The sequence below is a fragment of the Acomys minous genome (genome assembly GCF_964271855.1).
Source record: "Acomys minous genome assembly, chromosome: 15".
Lineage (NCBI taxonomy): Eukaryota > Metazoa > Chordata > Mammalia > Rodentia > Muridae > Acomys > Acomys minous.
The window spans coordinates 35,050,775-35,074,022 of NC_140497.1; the positions used below are offsets into that span (position 1 = coordinate 35,050,775).

The 23,248-nt window shown below is 42.8% G+C and overlaps 1 protein-coding gene across 3 annotated transcripts; it reads left to right on the forward strand.

The window, feature by feature from the left end:
* The first annotated feature begins 50 nt into the window (after nt 1–50).
* On the forward strand, nt 51–21,925 carry CASP3 (caspase 3). Of its 3 annotated transcripts, none has more exons than XM_084758937.1 (7): nt 51–143; nt 11,057–11,124; nt 14,388–14,512; nt 15,620–15,748; nt 17,247–17,422; nt 17,691–17,811; nt 19,908–21,925. In XM_084758937.1, the coding sequence occupies exons 2-7, from the start codon at nt 11,072–11,074 to the stop codon at nt 20,135–20,137; spliced, it is 834 nt and encodes a 277-aa protein (XP_084615063.1). In that variant the 5' UTR covers nt 51–143; nt 11,057–11,071; the 3' UTR covers nt 20,138–21,925. The 3 variants fall into 3 exon arrangements, with proteins under 3 accessions (XP_084615063.1, XP_084615064.1, XP_084615065.1); XM_084758938.1 differs by lacking the exon at nt 51–143 and adding an exon at nt 10,259–10,588; XM_084758939.1 differs by lacking the exons at nt 51–143; nt 17,691–17,811 and having other exon boundaries at nt 11,061–11,124; nt 19,908–20,108.
* Nucleotides 21,926–23,248: the final 1,323 nt, after the last annotated feature.

A 23,248-nucleotide genomic window follows, 5' to 3' on the forward strand; every position in this document is an offset into this window, starting at 1 on the left:
GTGCTGGTGGGCGGTGCTGGGTGGGGGGGGCGGGGCCGGGCGGGCGGTGGGCGGGGCGGGCGGTAGGCTGCGCTTGCTGTAGCTGTGCTGGTGGGATCAAAGCAAAGAGTCCTGTCCTGCCGTACGGAGCTTGCAGCGGTTCGGTGAGTGCGGTCTGCCCTCGTGCCTTCCCGGGCCTGCGTCGCCTCCTCGAGTCGGTGCCCTCAGCTTGCCGGGTCTGCAGCTGCTTGGAGAAGGCGGGGGAAACGGGCGATCTGGGTGGAGGATCCTTTGTGTGGCCTCCAGGCTTGCTCAGGCAAGCACTGAAGGCAGAGGAGCTGGAAATGCTCGCCGGGAGCGTGATCCGGTGCTGGGAGCCCAGACCTGGGAAGCCGAGCCGGTGTCCTCGAGCCCGAGTGAATCAAGGCTGGACTCAGACCCCGGAGCCTGGCGTGTGGGCCCAGCCGAAGCGCAGAAGGCGGAGTCCGAAGTGGTGGGGGCGGCGATCGGGAGATCGCCCGGTGCACTGAGCTTCAAGGATGGGAAAGGGGTAGGAGGGGGGGGGGTGAGCCTGGAGGCCTAGGGGCGGGAGGTGGCAGAATCCTGGAGCCACAGGCGGAGGCATGGCCTCGGAAGCCGAGGATGAGTAGGGGAAGTTCTGCCCTGGGGCCTGGGAGACAAGCCTTAATGCAGACCTTGAGGCTGGCTCTAGGGACCCAGCCTCGCTCTACTGCACCAAGGTTTGGTCTTTATGTTTGGTTTTCTCGAGTTCACTGTGTGATTTTTGGTTCTTGCAGAGAGCTGGTTTTAAGTATTGGCCCCCCAACTCTCTTTTCTTAGCCCGAAGCTTTCCGTGAATATTCCAGCTTGTTCTTTTCTTGGTCAAAATCCCTGTAGGAGCTGCACTGACACCCCCTTGGGCTTTGCTTAGTTACTGCCCGTTCCTCACACTTATTAAATTTTGGTCAGCTGGTTCTTGACCTCCTCAGTTGAGTCACCTCAGGTAATTTTTGCGGCCCCCACCTTCTGCTGTTAGTCACCTAGCCTTTGTAGACGTAGGTGTCTGCCAGATTTTTACCTGGCGCTTCTGCTGTTAGGCGCCCAATCTTGTGAACTTGCTATGTGTCTTCCAGGGAACTGAACTAGCCTCCTTGCTGGTCTCTCCCCGCTCCCTTGCCCTACCCTCACTCCCACCCCCGTCCTTCTGCCCTCTCCCCGTCTCCTTTTCACTCGTTAAAGCATGAGCAAAACCAGTTTTCTAGATGTTTCCGTTTAGCCTTAAAACCTTATCCTCAAAGCGGGTTAGCAAAGCCAAACCCTTGGTCTTGAGTGCCCTCCGGTTTTATCTTTTCTCCCAGTGTCCTTTGCTTTTTTTTGCCTGCAGCCCTCTGTCAACCTTCTTACTCCCCCCCCTTCCCTCCCCCCTCCCCCCCCCCCCCGTCTTTGCTTGTGAGTAGAAACTCCTAAATGGGTTTCAGTTCTTAGTCAATAATTCAAGTAAACATTCCCGTTTCTTCCTTTGCATCAGGCATTTCCTGAGAACTGCTATGTCATATCCTCTACTTTTGCTTGTTTACTGCCTCTCAACAAAACTGTTAAGCCAACACCACTTCCTTAATGCTCATCCATTTGCTTTATTACAGTAAAAGGACTGATTAAAATGAAGATTAGGAAAGATTGGTAACTGTATGAGTATGCAAAATAGCAGAAGGAGCCGCTAAGCTGGGGGTTTGGCCAGCCCCCCCCCCCCCAGAAAAGCCACTTACAGTGTGTTACAAGTGGCCACAGGAAATGTAGAGCTTGAACCATCCTTGTCACAACCAGGTGGCTAAGCTTCAGCCTTGATTTGCTGTCCAGCAGAATAAGGCTTTTGGAAAGTAAAAGGGTGTTTTAAGGAGTGGCAGTTTCTTGAAATGTAGCAGTCACACCGGTACAGAGTAGCAGAAGTGAATACTGCACCTAATTAAATCAGATTGCTTTTGTTATGTCTCTTGCCGGTCTAAGAACCCTGTATCTTTAGCTGTGATGAGCAATTACAGTGCCACCTTACTGTTTCACTCTCAGACTTAAGAGCATATCCATCCACTTCATCCCCCTTTTAAAAGTTACAACACAGTCTTTCTCCTCAAAGAGCTTGCATTAGTTACTTCCAGTCTTGGTGTTAGATAGTACTTTTAAATTCTACTCAGTGATAGGGCCTTTAAAAAGATATGGAAATTCTTACATCCTTAGGTACTGATCTATATTCATTTAACAGTAAAAGCAACATTTTGGGGAGGAAAGGGTGCTCAGGTGTCTGACCATCTGAGGCCATGTCCCATGGTGCTTAGCAGCTTGTTCATAATAAGATATAATCAATGTAGCTAATCGGGGTGTTGTAAAGATGAAATCATGTGTGCACCAATGTTTTCTTAAGTGTGAGGTTCTATATAGTAGTTTTCATTTGTTTTGACCTTTTTGTTCTTGCCTTCAATACTCCCAGTAGGGCTTCTTTGTTCTGCTAAAATACAGTGAAATTATCTAATAAGGACTAATTATTTATCTAATAAGTACATAAGCTAGCATCTACCTTGCTGCCATTTTTTTTAAATACCAGCAAACATGGATATGTATGGGGGTAGGGTCTGCCTCTCCACTACTTCACACACTCCATGTCTAATGCAACATTTGTGTACAACTGACATTTAGTAATTTACATAGTTATTGTAGTTTTTTATAAAAGACATTGAGGCTCTTCTATTCTAATCTTTATTTCAACAGCAAAAATAGGTCAGTAATTCTCGCATGTCCAGTCTTAGATGTCTGCAGGGGTTTTGCTGTTTTCTTCTTTTGTCTGTCCAGAAACTGCTCTCCAAGGGTTTCCCTGGAGCCTTTGCAGATAAGAAGTGCCACAGTCTTTCCCATGGTCCAACTGAACTGGTCTCCGTGTTTCCCTTTCCTTTCCAGCTTGCACGTTTTCACTTTTGTTACACCATAAACATTAAAATATTGGCTTCATCAGGCTCAATGGTAACATCCAGTTCAGTGTATTCCAAAGGAACTGAGACCAGATGGGACAGATTTAGGAAGGAACAAAACAAAAACAAAAACCACAAACAAAAACCCCACTGGGTACACTACAGATGAAATCTTTTCTTAACCAGACTACTATGAAGCAGGTGCCATTTCTGTTTCATTTACTTAATATGAAAGTACTTGTGAGGCTTTGTTCTCTCTGATAGGGAGTAAATATAATCCCAATCTTTCTCAAGTTGTTCTGCCCAGTTAGAAGTAGGCTTCCTGGGTGCCAGGCGTGGTGCCACAGACCTTTAATCCTAGCACCCAGGAGACAGAGGCAGGCAGATTGCTGTGAGTTCCAAGCGAGCCTGGTTATACAGAGAAACTCTGTCTCGAAAAACCAAAAAAGAAAAGAAGTAGTAGTCTTCCTGGAAGTCGTGCTCCAGGCTACCATGCCTTCACCTTTCTACTGATAGGAAGATACGTAGACAAAGGAAGTGTTTTAATGATGCTTTCTGAATGTTTAATCAGATATTTTACATTTATAAGTAAATTTCCCGGTGGCACAAGAAGCATCATAACCATTACTACTGTTTTCTTCGCTGCAGTAAGTGCAGCCTAGTGGACCTTCTAGGTTTGTAAACTTTACCAACTGTAGGTAGAGTTGCCAGAGAATAGAAGTTGAATCTGTATTGATGTGTGCAGATTTTTTTAATCATATATACATAAAGATGTTATGTTGTACTAGGTACCATTAGTAATTAATATCAGGGCTGCTTAGCGTATATGTAAATAGTACACCCTTTTATACAAAGTCCTTGGACTTGAATTTGCTATCTGAGGGAGGTCCTAGAACCAGCCATCCACAAATACTGAGGGACAATTGCACATTCTATTTCAGTTTTGAATAATCAGTTACTGTCCTGCCATTTATGTTTTCAATCTCATCTTAATTAGGTGAGATTATGGGCTTCTGTTTTTTTGTTCCCCTGAAATTAACTATAGTGTTGTCAACCCCTATATGGTGCTGAGCAATCTATAGATTATAGAGTGGAGTTTGCTGCATGGAGCTGAAGCAATGGCTCTGTTACCTAAAACGGGATCAACTTTCTAAGTTCTATTTAGCTGAAGTCTGAAGTTGAACCATTATGCCTCAGTGTTACTGGGAAGCCCAATTGGAAACACGTGTGTACTGCTCAGTTTAGCATATGCACTAGAAGTAAAAGACATGCCTAGTTTGGCTGCTACTGTCTTAGAAGTGAAGAGTGTTGATTCTTGTGTGTCAGAATGAGATCTAGAAAGCACTTAGAGATCAGGGAACAGATTCTCAGCTTAAGAATCTCCGAAATTTAGTCTTGGGAGATGGCTCAGAAGGCAATTTTATGCAAGCACAGGTACCCAAGTTCAGATCCCTAGCACCCACGTAAAAGCTGAGTGTGGTGGCTTATGGCTGTAATCCCACTATAGCCTGGCATATCACAGGACGCACTGCCTTAGTCTAGCCAATAGAAAGAGCTCTAGGTTCAATGAGAGACTTTTGTCTCAAAAAAATAAGGTAGTTGGCAATAGAGAAAGATACCAGAAGTCTACATCTGAGACCTCCTAGTGCACAGACATAGGCAAGCACACTCTCACTCTCATGTATATGATACACACACACACACACACACACACACACACACACACACACACACTCACACATTCTAAAACTGGTTTGTATTAATGTAACACTTCATTTCAAAGCCCTACCATAGGCAAGCTGTCATCTCAAGTTATTATCGATACATTGTACATTATTATTATTAATACATTATAGCTCATTAGAAATAGCTTCTGTTCCTTCTTTAATTCTGAAGATCACTTGTCCTGTACAGTTGCAAGGAAAAACTGTCAAACAACTGTATGAATGGAGAGCAATTTCAACTTTTCACTTCTTTCAGGAAAACACAGCTTGGAACAATTAAATCTCTATTTCAGAGTGACAGTAAATTTATGCCCACAACATTTATAAACTTTTGAACATCTGATTGCGGTTGCTGTAGTCATCAAAGGATCCAGGAACCAGAGAAATGAGTCTCAGGCCTAAATGCCAGATCACCATGTACGGTCAAATGCATTGGTCACAGCTTCCTGGTGAGCACGGAATGTGTTTCCTTAACATTTCCAGTCATCCAAATCCTAAACTGACACAGGGATTTTCAGAAACACTTGGTAGCTAAGCCAGAATGTATTGTAAAACCCTGTTGTTTGTTTTCTTGTTTTTAATACCCTAAGCTCCTGCTATCATGTGTGACAGTCTATACATCCCCCAAGAGACAGGGTTTTTTTTTTAAATCCTTCAGAGATGAGCTCAGCATCCCTAGAATAAGTTGTATCCAGCTGGGTATTAGCTAATGGCGATGAGGTAATGCTAAGAGTCTGTCCCAAGAGTGTGGATTTGGTACCTGATGTGGGAAAAGCAGATGATGACAAATAGAGTCAGTGTGCATATGCCTCACACTAGACAGATTTTGATTTAGTATAAGAAATTTAGTAGAATATCAAAATGAGCTGATAACCAAGATAATTTGCAATGTTCAAGGACTAAGGATGAAATTTTCTGAGAAATCCCTATCAAGTAGGAAGATAACATTTTAATTCCTGTCCTAAAAGGAGATATATATATATATATATCATCCACCAATTACTTTTAGGATTGAAATTCAACTGTCTTATGGCTAATGTCAAGGTGATTGAAGTTACTTACAGTAAAGACTCATCTGTCTGAGGTTTTGTTGTTTTTGTTTTTTGTTTTGTTTTGTTTTGTTTTTTAACTTTCCACAATTGATTCTAGAAAATTGGTTGGGTATATGAAAAGGAAATGAGTACTTAAAAGCCACTTAATGTTTAGTTAAAATCTATTATTGGGGGCCAGCAAGATGGCTCATCAAGTCAAGGTGCTTACTACCAAACCTGACAACCTTTATGCTCTCCCCATCTCCCCGTAATTCTTGGCAGCCACTGATCTGCTCAGGCTGTCTGTGTTTTCATCTTTTCTGGAATGTTATAAAGTGGGAAGGGCACTTGTTAGCCCTTTCAAAGCTGCTGCTTTGACATGGTGATGATGCCTTACAGTTGGCCATGTCTTCATATAGATGATGTGAACATCTATTCTATGCTTCCTTGACATCTCTGTATCTCTGTTGAGGCCTGTTGTGTCCGTCCATCGGTCCTGCCTGCCTGCCTGCCTGCCTGCCTGTCTAACTATGCATTTTCCATTGATTGGCCAGTGTAAAGGTTCTCTTGGGCCAAAGTGCTTACTAAACACTTTTTTTTTTTTTTTTTTTTTGGTTTTTTGAGACAGGGTCTCTCTGTGTTAGCCTTGGCTGTCCTGGACTCACTTTGTAGACCAGGCTGGCCTCGAACTCACAGCAATCCGCCTGCCTCTGCCTCCCGAGTGCTGGGATTAAAGGCGTGCGCCACCACGCCCGGCGCTTACTAAACACTTTATGTTATATTTACCTTTTGATTGCGCTCTCTCTCTCTCTCTCTCTCTCTTCTTTCTAGTTACACATGTTCCATTTGTTGATGAATGGAAATATTATATTCTCACGGGCCAAAGTGTTTACTGACCCTTTTATATATCTACCTTTTGTCTAGACTTCTTAGTCTTAGTGATGCTTTGTACTGTTCTCTAGTTAGTCAAATTAACTACACCTTGTTTCTGAAGCACAAATTGCTAAGTATTCTAAGCTTGTGGTCTGCCCACTTTGTAGAGGCATAGCTAGTGACAAGTTATTCTTCGTGATATTTCTAGCTCATGGAAATTTGAGATTTCTTAGTACCCAACACATTTATTATCCATAAGAAAGAAAAAGAAAGGCAGAGAGACCCAAACCTGGTGGAGGCTATTTTCCCAATAGAAGAGTACCCTTATACCTTTCCTACTCTTTTGGTTTTATGAGGTTGTATAGGCCACCCTGGAACTTGCTAGGCGAGTCAGACTAACCTCAAACCCACTGCAATCCTCCTCCCTCTGTTTCCAGACTTTTGGCATTATAGATTGTACCACAATGCCTGACCAATTAATTAATTAATTAATTATTGCTCTTGAAATAGGAGGGCTGGGGATTGAAAGTGACTAGCACAATCCTGCTGACAGCGGCCTGCTATGCTTGACACTATTTTGTAAAATCATATTTCCTAACATTGGAACGGGGTTTACAAAATTAGAAGTTATAGAAGATATTACAAAGTAAATAAGTTGTCAGCAATCCTACCATTCAGACAGACGCCGCTAATAAATATAGCAATATGTAAAAAGAGATCAGGCTGGGTTCACTTCAGCTAATATTGTTAGCATTTTATCCCATTGATGAGGGATACAAGAAGACGATAAAAGAAAATAGCTGTAGTAATATGAGTGGACTTACCATAAGTTATTTCTCTGTATACACACTCAGTTTTTATGAATAATGTACATTCTTTAATTTTCTTACTCCCCATCTCCCGGGGTATTTATAGACACTCTAACTGTCAGTTTACTTCATCAAACTTGACAGGTTTTATGAGCAAATGGGTAGTGCCTCCCAAAATAGTCTCAGGAGGTCTTACGAATTTATATCCCTTCCAGTAGTGTGGAAACACCTCTCACGTGCACTTGCCAGCTTTGTACCCAATTCTGTTTTGGTATCACTTGGTTAAATTTAGAGATATGTCCACAGCAAACCAAAGGCGACATTTAGGATTTCTCGTGTCACAGGTTAGCTTCTCAAAGGAGATGGCTGCTGCCCCGTGAGAAGAACCAAGTCTATCTCTCATCACCCTCAGTCTCTCTGTTACCTCCGGAACACTTTGTACAGGACCGTGACTCAGTGGTAGAGTACTCACTTAATGCCTGAGACTCTGGTTTCGAGCCCCAGTACTACCTTAAAAAAAAAAAATCAATGAAATATTTTGCTTTCATTTGCTTTACTGTGAATGCGTTTGCCTTGCTCTTACCTGAGGTAAGTTCCGTGTGTATACTGGCCATCCCCGTGCATCTCTTCAGAAAGCCCAGCCCATCTCTGCTCCTGCGTTATTAATCTCCCATTTCTCAACAACCCAAGTAACAAGGCTTACAAGGCGGGTCCTGAAGCATCCTCTAACCTCACTCCTGTCCAGCGACTGTTCCATTTCTCTCCTCCCATTCACAGCCAAGCAGCAAAAGTAACTGGAAGAGTTGTTTATATTGTTGCTTTTCTCTACCCAGGGTAACAATTGGTTCCTTTAAATACAATTTTCAAAAAAGTTAAAAACCTGGCTGTTCAAATAGAAAGTAGAGCCACATCAAGAATTTTATTCAGCTACTAGTTAATTAATGGAGCCAATAAAATGTTAAATCCAGGGCTGGAGAGATGGCTCAGAGGTTAAGAGTATTGGCTGCTTTCCCAAAGGTCCAGAGTTCAATTCCCAGCAACCACATGGTGGCTCACAACCATCTATAAAGAGATCTGTGCCCTCATCTGTCGTGCAAATGTACTTGTAGGCAAAATACTGTATACATAATTAAATAAATCTTAAAAAAAAAAAGTTAAATCTAGTTCAAAGGAGAATTGGAAGCGAAAGAGCAGTTCCTTGGGAGTTTGGAAACTGGTTACTTCCTCTACGGGAATAACTATAACTTAAAAGGATTCATCTTTCTATCAAAAATCAATTGTATCATTATAAGACATTTATTTATTTATGTTTTAAAGACCCACTCTGTTGTTTATTTGTTTTTCGAGACAAGAGTTTCTCTGTGTCACAGCCCTGGCTGTCTCTGTTTATAGAACAGGCTGACCTCGAAGTCACAGAGATTTGCCTGCCTTTGCCTCCCAAGTGCTGAGATTAAAGGTGTGTGCCACCATGCCCAACTTTTTTTTTCTTTTTTCTTTTTTTTTTTTCTTTTTTCTTTTTTTTTTCTTTTTTTACTATTATGTATGCATTGTTCTGCCTGCAGTCTAGAGGAGCGCACCAGATCCCATTATAGATTGTTAGGAGGCACCATGTGGGTGCTGGGAATTGAACTTAGGACCTCTGTAAGAACAGCCAGTGCTCTTATCCTCTGAGCCACCTCTCCAGGCAACAAATCTATTTTTTGCTACAGACAAGAATCGCTTATGTAGCTACTTCTTATGGTTTAACTTCCTACAAAGTTGTAAACTAACCTAGCTAATAGTGAGCTGTGCAAAAGAATACACCCTGGAGAAGCCAACACTCCCTGAGGGTCCTCTGGGTAACACCCAGCATGCTACTGAAGTAGAGTCTAGTCATTTATTTACCCTGGATAGCTTTTCCTAACAGTCCCCACTGTAGCTGTGACTGGGGTTGTTGTTGTTGTTGTTTGTTTGTTTGTTTTGTTTTTAATAAAGCCTGTGGCTTTCTGCCCTCTTTTAAGTTGGCCTTCTGGCAGGGTTGGGAAAAGTGAGCCTTCTTGAAAGGCTTCTGGAGTCTTGGTGTACCATATCTACCCAAATCACTTTGCTTTTGGCTCCTCTGCTGCCTTCACTTCCTCTTAATCAGCTTCTAAATAGCAGGATGGCCAGGCTGTCAGCTGGTCAGCTCCAGTTCAGGCCCCCATCATCTCCCGGGACTATTCTAGAAGGCTTCTCACTGGCCCATGTGTTACCATTCTGACCCTGCTGATTCTTCACGCGGTTGTTCCTCTTTGGGTTTAAATGTTCCGATGTTCTCTCCTTCTTATTAGCCCCAAGACCGTATGCGTTCTCGCCTTTCCTGGGTATCTCCCTGCCCTGGTCTTTCTATACTTTAAGTAGAGAAATAGTTCTAGGCCTTTGATCTAGCTGATACTTTCCCACTGTCAGCCTCTGTCATTCAGAGCTCTGTGTCACCTCAGAAATGGCTTTCTGACCACCTAGCTAAAGTTGCTTACACTCCCGGTTTCTTTCCCCTTTTTCATTTCCTCACATCCTTGACAGAGTCCGAAGCCCTATTGTCCATCTCTGACTCTTCTTTCTAGAATTCAAGTTTCTTGAAGGTAGAAACTTGGCCCAAAGTGTGTGCTCTCTAAGGATTTGGCTTGCTGACTAGAAACATGGTACATCCCAGTTGTGCCCATACCCTGTGGTTTTCTAGAGAGCCAAGCAGTGAGTGTAAAACTTACAGAAAGCAAAAGCCTACATAGGAATGCAAACCGCACACTGGCTTTTGAAGGCCAACAAAGCACTGTCCCCTTCTGTGGGTAAACTGTAGTGCTGTCACTTCCTCTTCTCTGTATTCTTTCTCAGCTATTGGCAAAGAGAGTAGGAACTTAGCTTTAAAGCCTTCTGTGTGAGGAGCCGTAGTATGTGTGACCTTAGCACAGGACTGAGGTTAAAAGTTGTATATCGATTGAAATTTGTGACAAAGCCAGGGATTCTGGAATCAGGAGATTCATTCGAGATGTTTAGTCCTTGTTTGGTGTCTTATTTCTGTTCGTCTTCTTTACTTGGGGAGGTATACTACATTGCCGAGTTTCTTTCCTTCTGTAGAACAGTAGAAGTCAAGTAAGGAGCTGGCTTCCTCAGTGCTGCAGATAAGGAGAGCAACCGTCACATGCCTTATCAAGTCACTTAGTATTGGAAGTCAAATTTCTGGCTGGGAGAGTCTAGAGGTTTGGAAGTCCCTGGGGCTCTCACCATTGTGTTAGAGTGTTGTGTGAGCTTTACTGTGTGCCTTGAGCTTCGGTTTGGTTTCAGTTGTGCTGAGCTGGAAGCCAAGTTCCAACAAATAACTTGATTTGTTGGGTGACCAAGGAAAGAGTATCTGTTTTGATTGACAGGGGCACACAAATGGGGGGTCGGGGCATGCAGAGATTGAGCTACACACACTTCATAGGTAAGGAAGAACAGGAAAGGAAAAAAGGGCCTGCACTGGGGTGCCCTTGCAAAGGGTCAGTCTCCACACAGTCTGACTCCAGGAGCCATGAGTGTGGCATTGCTAACACTTTGCAGTAGCTCTATATAGACTTGCTATAAGTAACTCCTTTTCTTCTTCTTCTTCTTCTTCTTCTTCTTCTTCTTCTTCTTTTCTTTCTTTCTTTCTTTCTTTCTTTCTTTCTTTCTTTCTTTCTATATTCTAGTAAAGAAAAGTGGCCATGGAGAACAACGAAACCACGGTGGATTCGAAATCCATTAATAACTCTGAAATGTAAGTATTTATTTATTTATTTATTTTTATTTGTAGTTGTTTAAGGCAGGTTCTCCACCTACCCCAGGCTAACCTGGAGCTCTGTAGTTCAGGCTGGCTTGAAATATGTGATGGTTCTCTGGCCTCTGTCTCCTAAGTGCTAGAATGCCAGGCAAGAGTCATCACGCCGTGAGGAGTTGGTATATAAGTGGGATTCTACATAGGAACAGGGAAGGAAAGGCTTTCAAGCCAGAGAGGCCAAGCTGCCTGCTCCTTCTACAGCTGCGAAGCTTATGTGAGCCACTGTGTGGATGCTGGGAATTGAACCCAGGGCCACAGGAAGAGCAGCCAATGCTCTTAACCTCTGAGCCGTCTCTCCAGCCCCATGTGCGGCTTCGTGTCTTATCCTGAGGGCAAGCGGATTGTTTAGGTCCTATGTATGTTAAGTGCCCTTATGTTCTCTGCTCTTTATCAAGGTATGTTCCCTCTTGATCTAGTTGTCACATGCTGGCTGGTAAAGGCGGCAACAGGTGGTGAAGAGTCAGCATTAGGCGATGGCAAATACATTTCTGTGGTCAATTATAAGTATTGCATCCCTTATCCAAAATGACTAGAAGTATTTTAGGACTTGGCCTCTCAACTTAGAGAATATTCACCTATTAATATGTATGTATGTATGTATTAAAATACATTAGAGCTGGGACCCAAAGTAGTGTGTGTGTGTGTGTGTGTGTGTGTGTGTGTACAGGTGTGTGCGAATTACAGTGCACATGTTGGAGTCTGAATCCAACTTTCCCTTGTTTCTGCTGCAGAGTGCCCTAGGCTGGCAGTCAGGCTTCCACGTAGTCTCATGGCTCCACCCCCCATCCTACACGGGCGCACTGTGCTTGCCACTAAGTGTGCCACCACTTAGAGCAGGGGCTCTCAACCTTCCTAACACTGCGACCCTTTAATACAGTGTTCCACATGTTGTGGTGATCCTCCCCACCATAAAATACGTTCCTTGCTACTTTGCAACTTCCCTATTGTTGTAAATCATAATGTAAATATCTGATATGCAGGAATCTGCTGACATGTGATGCCCTTGTGAAAAGGTCATTTGACTTCCAAACAAGTCCTGACCCACAAGTTGAGAACCACCGACTTAGAGCTTTTTATGTTGTTTCCAAGGATTGAATTCAGGCCGTGAGGATTGCATAGAAAGCGCCATTACCTTCTGAGTTGTCTCCCTGATCTGTAAATCCTAAACCCTATGAATTCATTTCTGTTTCACATAAACTTTTATACATGCATCCCAAAGCTAATTTTATATAATATTTTTAATGTGCCTGCATTTTGAAAGTGAACCATTGCTGGGTGATCCCAGCATTCAGGAGGCAGAGACAGGTAGATCTCTGTGAGTTCAAGGCCAGCCTGTTCTACAGAGACAGTTCCAAAACAAATGGAGCTACACAGAGACACCCTGTCTTGAAAAAAACAAAACAAGAAAGTGGCCCATCACATGTGTGGGATTTTCTACTTGTGGCATCATGTTGGCATTCAAAAGCTCTCCAATGCTAGAGCATTTCTTTCTTTTCTGTCTTTCTTTTTCTTTTCTTTCTTTCTTATTTATTTATTTATTTATTTTTAGGTTTTTCAAGACAAGGTTTCTTTGTGTAACAGCCCTGGCTGTTCTAGACTTGATTTGTAGACCAGGCTGGTCTTGAATTCGACCCACCTGCCTCTGTCTCCACTGCTGGGATTAAAGGCATGCGTCACCACACCTAGCTAATTAATTTGGAGCATTTTTGATTCTAGATTTTTGGAATAGGAAAGCACAGCTTGTTCCTATGTGACTTATTTTCTCTATAAAATGTGGGGCCTTTACCTCCAGCTAAATATAATGGTTCTTTTTTTGTCTGACCTTGACTTCCTTCATTTATTGCTTTTAATCTCTCCCTACCATTATTTTTAGAATCTTGTAAAATTTAAGATATTCCTATCTGTCCTCAACAGTGTTGATGTTTGGTTGTTCCCAGAATATTGTTTCTAGAATCTTCTAGATCAGAGGTCAGCCTTGTGCTCATTCTGTCTGTCACCTTTAGTGCAAATATAGCTCCACGTTAAGGAGCATATTGCCCTGGGCTAGTTTCGCCCAGCCAGTCTGAACCTCTACTTAGAGGGTAGCCTATGGCTGATGGACCAAAGTAACTCCATTTTGCTTAAAACTTTCATTTCTGTATTTGGGTGACCTACTCTTGAACTCCGGATCTAGAAAAACCCACAAAGATACACTTGGCACAGAGATATCCAATCAGCTGGAAAAATTCTCCCGGATTTCTCAAGAGTTATTCTGTAGAAGTTAATTATTCATGGGTTGATGCCAGAGGAATATCAATTAGTTCAAGGAATAATCAATAGGATGCTTGCCAAACTAGAAACACATCTACCTGCTTTCTCACTCACTACAGTCTATAAAATGTTCTTTCCTACTTGTACTCAGGACTCACACCTGATCCGCCATGTCAGTGATAGTGTGGGTCCAGCTTAAGCTGAGCAATTAAAAGACCCTTGTGTGTTTACATCTATATCAGCTCCTAGTGTTTATTGGACTTTCATTTAAGCCCGGCACAGCATGGCCTAACATACTTCATGTCTGGTCCTCTAAGAAAGGATTACTGAGTTCTGGTCTAGCTCGCCAATATTTTTATGTAAGTGCCTCCTACAGGAGTATGTTCAAGGATTTATGGTGGTTCTTCTTGTATTCTTGGTTCAGCTCATGAAGTTTAAGGACTGACTTTGGGGTCGGGGGCAGAGGCTTAGATAAGAGGACCGCCCAGGGCCAGCCTAGCTACTGATAGCAAGACTCTGCCTCAAAAAACAAAATCTTAAAGAAGCATACTTTAATCATAAAGGAGAAATTATTTCATACAATGTTATTGTTTTTTTTTTAAAGATGTAGTTGGTAAAGTTTTATTGGACTTCATAGGAAAACTTTCCACCTTGATGCCACGATAAGATCAGAACACCCTCCAGCACATTACTTAGTTACTCAGCCGTGGTAGGTCCTTTCCTCGTCAGTAAAATGGGTTGTTGTGAATGTATTTGCTCATGCCTCTTTTTTTTTCCCTTAGTACTAGGGATCAGACCCACATGCTGTGAAATTTGAATGAATGAAGGATGTAATATGAAGATGGGTACATTGGTAGCCTTAAACAAATGTTAATTATTCTTATGAGTCATAAAAGTCGTATTAATAGAATTGTCATTTCTGCCTTTATAATTATCACCTGATTTCCATGCAGAAAGACCATACATGGAAGCAAATCAATGGACTCTGGGATGTATCTGGACAGTAGTTATAAAATGGATTATCCTGAAATGGGTGTGTGTGTAATAATTAATAATAAGAACTTCCATAAAAGCACTGGTATGTATCTAACATGACTTTTAAAGTATTTTAAATATTGATGCCATTTCCATTGGATATAATATGAAAAGCAATAGCCATATGTTATGAGTCAGTAAACTGATGCAGAAAAACCACAAAGTAGAGATACACTAGAACCTTCCATGTCCCATATACGGTCTGAACTCTTCTCCCAGGTTGAAAATCTCTGTCTCTCCCTGTGACTGTGAAAGGTTGGATTCTGTTGCTGCCCAACAGAGCCAATACCTTGAGACTGAGTGATGGGAGATGGGAAGGTTTCATAAGCAACAAGGTTGGAGTGAAAGCCTGAAGTAAACAGTAGATGTAAAGACAGCAGACTGTGCCTAGACCCAGACAGACACACAGCCTGCAAATGGGAAATGTGGCCCAGGGTGGGGATAACTCAGTAACCTCAAGCCGGAGATATTTGTATTCCAAAGGCAGCTAGGGAGCGCCCTTAGGGCCCACCTGCCTGGCGCTGTGAGTTAAGGGCCCCGGCACAGCTGGCAGGGATGAAAATCAATGATTGGCACCTGGGGTCCTTTGCCCCATAAAACAGAACTAAGATCACATATCTTTTTTCTATCTTTCTAAAATTATCTGCTAGATATTACCATGTTACGTGAACTAAATGAGAAAGTTTTTGAAAACCAAAAACATTCAACATAAACTGGGCATGGTGGCCCGTGCCTATAATCCCAGCTCTTGGGAGGATTATTGTGACAAGGCCAGGTTGAGCGGCAGTGTGAGACTTTGCCTACAAGTGAATAAATGAATGATGAATGAATGAATGACTAGGATGGCAACATAGTGCTCCATCATATAAATGAGCCACAAACAGACCTAGTGCCATGCATCTGAAGTTCCCTCTTATTTTCACTGTTGAAGCTGCTATGGAGGATCTCCCTGCCACGACAGCTTGCAGCGGCTAATACAGCGAAGTGTCTTGTGTGCTAACAGTGTAGACTCTGTCACTGTGATCAAAATAAGCAGGCTTGTCTTAACATTTACAAGGAAGCGTGGAGCTGTGTGAATTGCTGCATCGTTCATTTAATCTCAAAGCAGCTGTTCTGTTAAAATGCCATTAAGACTTCTTTCTGTCCCAAGGAATGACACCTCGGTCTGGTACCGACATCGACGCAGCCAAACTCAGAGAGACATTCCTGGGCCTGAAATATGAAGTCAGGAATAAAAATGATCTTACTCGTGAAGAAATTGTAGAATTGATGGATAATGGTAAGAAATAGCTGATTAAAAGGAGGACCTTTGGAAGTTTTTGGGTGCAATGGGACAGCAACTCCCAACTGGTCAAAGGACAGAGATTAGTGTCTGCAGGGCTCAGCCAGAAATGGGACGTCTACACCCTAACCCCTCCACACAGCCCCAGCTCACACATCCAACCCCTACATACACGCAAGGCTCAGACATCTGTACCCTAAGCCCTACACAGGCCCAAGGCTCAGACCCTGACATCCCCCAAACACACACCTGAAGCTCAGACCTCAATACCCCAACCCCTCCACACAGCCACAGCTCAGACATCTGTACCCCAAGCCTTACACATACCCATGACTCAGAAATCTATACTCCAACCCCTACACACCCCAAGACTCAGGCACCATCGCAGAAGATGGGGCAGAAGATTCTAAGAGGCAGAGGTTGGGAGGACCATGACAGCAACGCTACCCTCAGTCAGTGTTCTTACATGGAGGAACAGGGGCTCAAGAGCGCCCACCTTTAGCACAGGAGCTATTGACAGTTGAGTGAGAGGAGGGAGTGCCCATTTTACTGAAGGATGTGGTCCCTGATTGGCTGACCATGCCCCAGTGGATAGCCCCACTCCTGTGTGTATATGGCCAGCTCAAATTGGACCCTGTGTTTTTATTTTTATGAAAAGGATGGGGAGGGAGGGATCCAGGAGACGTTGTGGGTATGTGTGTGTGTATATGAATGATCAAAATTGCATGTATGAAGAATGACCTTCATTGGGTAATTTCACTTTGTGTTCTAGCTATAATTATGGAGATAATAAGTGATGGAATTATACTGTACCTCACTGTGATTTGGTTTTTGCTTGGTTTTGTTTTCTTGTTTTGTTTCTCAGGACATGGTCTCGCTATGTAGACAGGCTAACCTCCAACTTACAAAGATCTGCCTGCCTCTGCTTCCTGGGTACTGAGACTAAAGGCATGCGCCACCACATTGGCTGCTTTTTCATTTAAGTAGAAAGTTTAAAAAAAAAAGAAAAAGAAAAGAAAAACAAAGAAAGATTGAAGCCAGGCACAGTGGTACAAAGCCTTAATCCCAGCACTTAGGAGGCAGAGGCAGGAGGGTCACTGAGCTCAAGGCCAGCCTGTTCTACAGAGTGAGCCCTGGGCAGCCAAAGCTACACAAAGAAACCCTGTCTCAAAAAGAAGAAAAAAATGAAATAAAGAAAGAAAGAAAGAAAAAGAAAGATTGATCATGCCGCCCCCTAAAATGGTTCCAAGTGTGCTCTGCCTGCGTTAGATTTGGATGATCTTGTATTTGTAGTCTCGGTTTCTGTCTTGTGGTCGTGCTGTAAGACAATAACCCGGGCAACTCAGGAAGCTAAGGCAGGGGATCATGAGATACAAATCAGCCAGCCGAGGGGCCTTCACCGCCTTCTCTTACTGCGTGCTGGTGTTGTAAATGAAGCTGCAGAGCGCTCTCCCGTCTTCCCTTTGGTTTATGTTATGTCTAAACGTCTTTCCAGTGTCTAAGGAAGACCACAGCAAACGGAGCAGTTTTATTTGTGTGATTCTAAGCCATGGTGATGAAGGAATAATTTTTGGAACAAATGGTCCTGTTGACCTGAAAAAATTAACGAGTCACTTCAGAGGGGACTACTGCCGCACTCTAGCCGGAAAGCCGAAGCTCTTCATCATCCAGGTAGCGCATGACTGAGCAGCTGGGTGCTCACGTAAGAAGAGATGAACCTATCTAATCATCAGTGTTTACTTTTTGTTCCGGGGCTACAGCCCTGCTATATGTTTTTTATCTGTTTGTACTGCCGTTTAGAAAATATGGAATACATTTTGGTGTTGTTCTCGTAACAGAAAACCTCACCAGTTTTCACACCACACTTACAGTGTTTAGATGTAAGTTGTGTGTGTCCGCATATGCTTTTTAAATGAAACGTTTCTTCTTCAACATGCAGGCCTGCCGGGGCACTGAGCTGGACTGCGGCATTGAGACAGACAGTGGGACTGAGGATGACATGGCGTGCCAGAAGATACCCGTGGAGGCCGACTTCCTGTATGCTTACTCCACAGCGCCTGGTAAGAAGACGTCAAAGGAATGCTACCTGTGGGTTTTAGAGGAATTGTGTTGCGACCAATTAAAGATCCGAGCAGTAGAGACTATGTATGTCCTACAGATTATTAAGATTTTTACATACCCCTCACAAAGACTTTTACATCCCTAAAATAACTAACATGTTGTCTTGGTTACTTTTTTAAAACTGTGGCAGAACACCATGAATAAGGTAACTTAGACAAGAGAATGTTTCATTTGGAGCCCACGGTTGCAGAGGGTTAGAGTCTATGACCATTATGAGGAAAGCGAGGGTGGGGGATGGGGGGGCGTGGCAGTAGACAGCTGGGCTTACATCTCCATCGACCAGCACAGAGAGAATGGACTGGGAATGCTGTGGGCTTTTGAAACCTCAAAGCCCACCTGACACACCTCCTCCATGAAGGCCACACCTCCTACTCCTTCCCAGAGAGTTCCACCAACCGGGGACCAAGTATTCAAACATGAGCCCGTGGGGGCCGTTCGTATACAGACCACCATGCTCACACAGAAAAGGCATTAAGTTCGTGGGTGTGGGCCTGTATACGTATATGTGCATGTCATGGTTGAAGAAAACCAGCTCTTACAAGATGAACTCCATGTGTACATATACAACCACACATACAGAATAAGTAAATAAATAAATAGATCTACTTAAACAAATAAATAAAATGTATTCAACCTTGTTTATTTTATCCACTGGCATTTTTCCAAGCAGTGTACATCTAAGCTAAACATAATGAGTCTAATAGTTAATCTGAAAATAAATTTTTTAAAAATACAATATTTTTTATCCTTCTTTGGCTTTTTATATACTATTTATTATATTCATCCAGACACCTTATAGGCAAACTAATGGCATTCTTTTAGGTTTTTTTTTTTTTTGAGACAGTTTCTCTGTATAGCTCTGGCTGCTTTGTAGACCAGGCTGGCCTTGGAACTCACAGAGATCCACCTGCCTCTGCCTCCCAAGGGCTGAGATTACAGGCGTGCGCCACCACGCCCGGCTTAATGACATTCTTTCAAGTGTGTATATATCTCGGGGGCTGAAGCACCCAGCTTAGTAGTTAAGAGCACTTCTCACTCCAGGCCCTCCCATCCGCACGGGAGTCCATGACACCTGTAACTCTGGCTCCAGGGGATCTGACTGCCGTCTTCTGATCTCCGTGGGTGTCAGATGCTCGTGTGCTACACTTACATACATGCAGGCAAAGAACTCACACTCGTGTGCTATACTTGCATGCAGGCAAAGAATTCAGACACATAAAATAAATCAGTCTAAAGACATTTTAAAAGTGTGTGCATGTGAGCAATTTATTATCTGTCTAAACCAATATTAAAGTCAGATTACTTCTGATTGAAACACCACGAGGCCTATGTGGCTCCATTTGAACATCCTCGCTTTCGTATCCTCATGTCTTCCTCACTCTTACCTGTTCTTTCCTTGTGGGAAAGAGACCAGAAAGTAACACTCAGAGGAAGGCAATGGCCGTTAGCCCATTGCTGCTCTTTTTATTTTCTGCTGAGAGCAGTGAGGTATGTATATATAGTATGTGTTTTTCTTCTCAATATCATTTCTCTGGACACTAGAGGTGTTATTTCTTTTCCTTTTTTGTTTTTTGGTTTTTTTTGTTTACTTGCTTTGGGTTTTGTATTTGTTTTTAAGACAGGGTTTCTCTGTGTAGCCTTGGCTGTCCTGGAACCCACCCTGTACACCAGGCTGGCCTCAAACTCAAAGATCTGCCTGCCTCTGCCTCCCAAGTGTTGGAACTAAAGGCATGTGCCGCCACCACTGTCTGTTTCTCTTTTAGGGGGGAAAAAAGGATTTAACTATTTTATGTTCATTGGTATGAGGGTGTCAGATCCCCTGGAACTGGAGTTACAGACAGGTGAGAGCTGTCATATAGGTGCTGGGAATTGAACCCAGATCCTTTGGAAGAACAGCCAGTGCTCTTAACCACTGAGCCATCTATCTAGCCTGCCACGCCGTCCCCACCCACACCCCCCCTCCCACCGCCGGCCTGTGGGTATGTAAAAATGTATAAAACCTGGTAAAAATGATGCTTTATATTTTGCCTTGCAGGTTACTATTCCTGGAGAAATTCAAAGGACGGGTCCTGGTTCATCCAGTCACTGTGCGCCATGCTGAAACTGTACGCACACAAGCTTGAGCTGATGCACATTCTTACCCGTGTTAACCGGAAGGTAGCCACAGAGTTTGAGTCCTTCTCGCTCGACTCCACCTTTCATGCAAAGAAGCAGATTCCGTGCATTGTGTCGATGCTCACAAAAGAGCTGTACTTTTTTCACTGAAGAAATGATTGAGGGGGTGTTTCTGTTCTGTGTTTTGAATGCCAAATAAGGAAACAGTGTCAAGGAGACTTTACTTCTGTCATTTAAATCAAATCTGATGTTCCAAATGGCGCTTTGCACCATACCACTGCCCTAGCAATACAACCGCAATGCAGCTACCTCAAGTTCAACATCAGGTAGTTGAAATGCAATTTAATTGTGACCAGATAAGTGACAATAATGGTACCGTCATTAAAGAGGAAATTATAAATTTATCCTTTTTATAATTAGCAAGATTTGGTGATCCTATGAGATTCTGAAGTAATCATGAAGAAGTTAAACTTTGCAGTGATGATTTTATACCCCCTCCATACATTGAGAATGTCATCCTAGCTTTTGTTAAACTGTAGAGATGATAATGTGTAATGACATGTCTTAGAACTTGGATCCATGGGCAGAGTCAAAGGTTTGAGCCCTTATTTTGGAAGTGATGTATGGAAATGAAGTGTTGGACCACTGTAGCATACGTTGTAGCTACTGCTTGTGACATTTGTCCTGAGTAGGTATTTGTTATTTAAAAATCATGTTTTAGGCTGGGCATGGTGACTCACGCCTTTAATCCCAGCACTCAGGAGGCAGAGGCAGGCAGAGATCACTGTAAGTTCGAGGCCAGCCTAGTCTACAAAGTGAGTCCAGGACAGCTAAGGCTACATAGAGAAACCCTGTCTCAAAAAAAAAAAAAAAAAAATCATGTTTTATTACTGAAAAAACACATGAGTATTTACGTGATAGGAAAACCATGTGTGAACTCAGTTGTTCTTTGAAGGCGGCCATACATCAGTAGCGGACATGATGGCAAGGTGCTAAGGTCTACCAGCATTTGTTTTTTTACTTGTTCTTATACAAATCGACTTAGTTTTACAGACCAGCAAAATATCTAAAGAGTGGTTACATAACAGCCTCAAATTGTTGATTATTAGGATAAAATAAATTCTATAGAAACGTACTAAAATACCAGTTGTAAAATAGAAGGAAAGGAGAATTGAACCTACTGTAACTGGAGAGAAGAGGACTTAAGCCAGAGCAGAGACGTGGCGGAGCTATAGGCACAACTTCAGGAAAGATCTGCCAGCCAGCTGGACCCACCTCAGGAGGACTGTGTGGATGGTGTGCCACGGTCCAAGTCACCACGTGAGGAAGTGAACCAGATCAGAAACTTCTGAGAAAGGGCTTTCCCAAGTGATGAAGAGTCTCAAGAACGTCCACTGAGCTCTCCATGTACAGAGCCTATGAGCATGCTCACTTTCCTGTCGAAGTTTACAATAAAAAGGAAACAATGGTGATATTCATTCTGTTACCAGAAATTAAAGGACCATGGCAAACAGGAGCTTGGAAAGCATCTAGTCCAAGCTCCTGCAGCCCACATGGGGAGTCTGCATCCCCATGGATGGGGAAGTCCATCCCTATCCAGGAGGCTCCAGGCTTCCTCAGTCATAGAGGTGCTGAGTCACTGCTGGCTCTCCTGATGTGTCCAGCGTTCTGCATAAGCTTCCTTTTTGCACGAAGAAAAGAAGGAACTCACATTTACAATTGATAGCTTGTGTTTAGGCTGGATCTTTTAACTCCTAAGTAAATTTAGCATGTGATGGTATTTTAAAGTGTGTTTCCATGTGGCGATTTTTATAAAATTTGTTATCTTGGATTTTTATTTCAAAACAAATTCATATTTAAAATTATCAGCATATTTGAGTTTTTGTTGTTAATACTTTGGATGTTTTTTATTTCAAAATAAATTCAGATTTAAAATTATCAGCATATTTTGAGTTTTTTGTTGTTAATACTTTGGATGTTGAGATAACTAAGCAAAAGTTAAAATAGTTTTACTCCAAGGCTTAATTTGGGAGAGTCAAAAGGGATGCAGCAGGGCCCTAATCTGATTTTTTTTTTTTTTGAGGTACTAGCAAGTGACAGGACCTCTGAGAGGATGGACATGGTTTAAATCCAGAAAAAGAATATAGGAAGGTGTGGGGGGTGGGGCGGCAGTGGGGAGTCATCTCTTCCAATGTTTATATAATAACCATAGCTGCTATAAAATCAAGAACAAGTCTGGATCAAGGAACTCCTATTCCTGAGGAGTAGAGTAGCATGAATGTTTTTGTTCAGCCTTTTTTAAAACTGGTAAGGGACTGGAGAGATGACTTAGTTTTTAAGAGTACTTCCAGAGGACCTGGGTTTGAATCCAAGCACTACATGGCACCTTATAACTTTCTGTAACTAGCTACAGGGGATCCAACTGCCTCTTTTTGCCTCTTTAAGTATTTTATTCACATAGTGCACAGGTATATACACAGGCTAAACATCCATACACAGAAAAGTAAACCTTTAAAGAAAATTGTAGTTCTCTAATGTTCTAAGAAAAGACTAGCCTATTTTAATTTCTGTGTTATATAAAGATGTCTCCGCTATTAAAAAGAAAAAGATTGGAGCTATGGGGGTGGGAGCAGCTCACCGGCTAAAGGGAGCACTTGCAAGCACAAGAGCCTGAGTCTGACCTCCAGCATCCTTGTTGATAAACAACTGTGGTGATGCATGCAGGCTTGTAGTTCCAGCACTGATGGAGACAAGTGAGATCCTGACACTGGTCTAACCAACATGGCAAGCTGCAGCAGCCAATGTGCTCAGCTACTGAGGAATGGCACCCAGTGTTAACCACTGGCCTATACGTACACTGTATAAAAACCATCACCCCGTAGAAAAATGGGCCAAGTATATGAACAGTCCAAGAAAAAGAGCACATATCCCTTAAATTCAGATAAAGGGCTTAATCCATCACAAGAAGAGGAATGTAAAATAAGATGTCACCTACAAGACTGTCAGTATTGCCCAAGTGCTGGAGTTATAGGCGTGCATCACGGTGCCTAGTGTGTGTTGTGGGTGTTTAATATGTGTTTCATGAATATTCATGAGATAAATGGCATATTCATAGGGGTAAAGTGACCATTTCCCCCTCCCAAATCATGGTGAACCAGATTGCTTGTCTTGGATGATCCTTCCCATGATCCTCTTTTAAAATAGCACACACACACACACACACAATAGTATAAGGAAATTGGGGGTTCTTGAGGATGCAGA

Excerpts from the sequence above, each read along its gene's own strand:
- CASP3 (XM_084758937.1), top strand. The coding sequence starts at position 11,072 with ATGGAGAACAACGAAACCACGGTGGATTCGAAATCCATTAATAACTCT. Across the intron at positions 14,513-15,619 it reads GAACTTCCATAAAAGCACTG|GAATGACACCTCGGTCTGGT; the intron begins GTATGTATCTAA and ends TTCTGTCCCAAG. Across the intron at positions 17,423-17,690 it reads CGAAGCTCTTCATCATCCAG|GCCTGCCGGGGCACTGAGCT; the intron begins GTAGCGCATGAC and ends TTCAACATGCAG.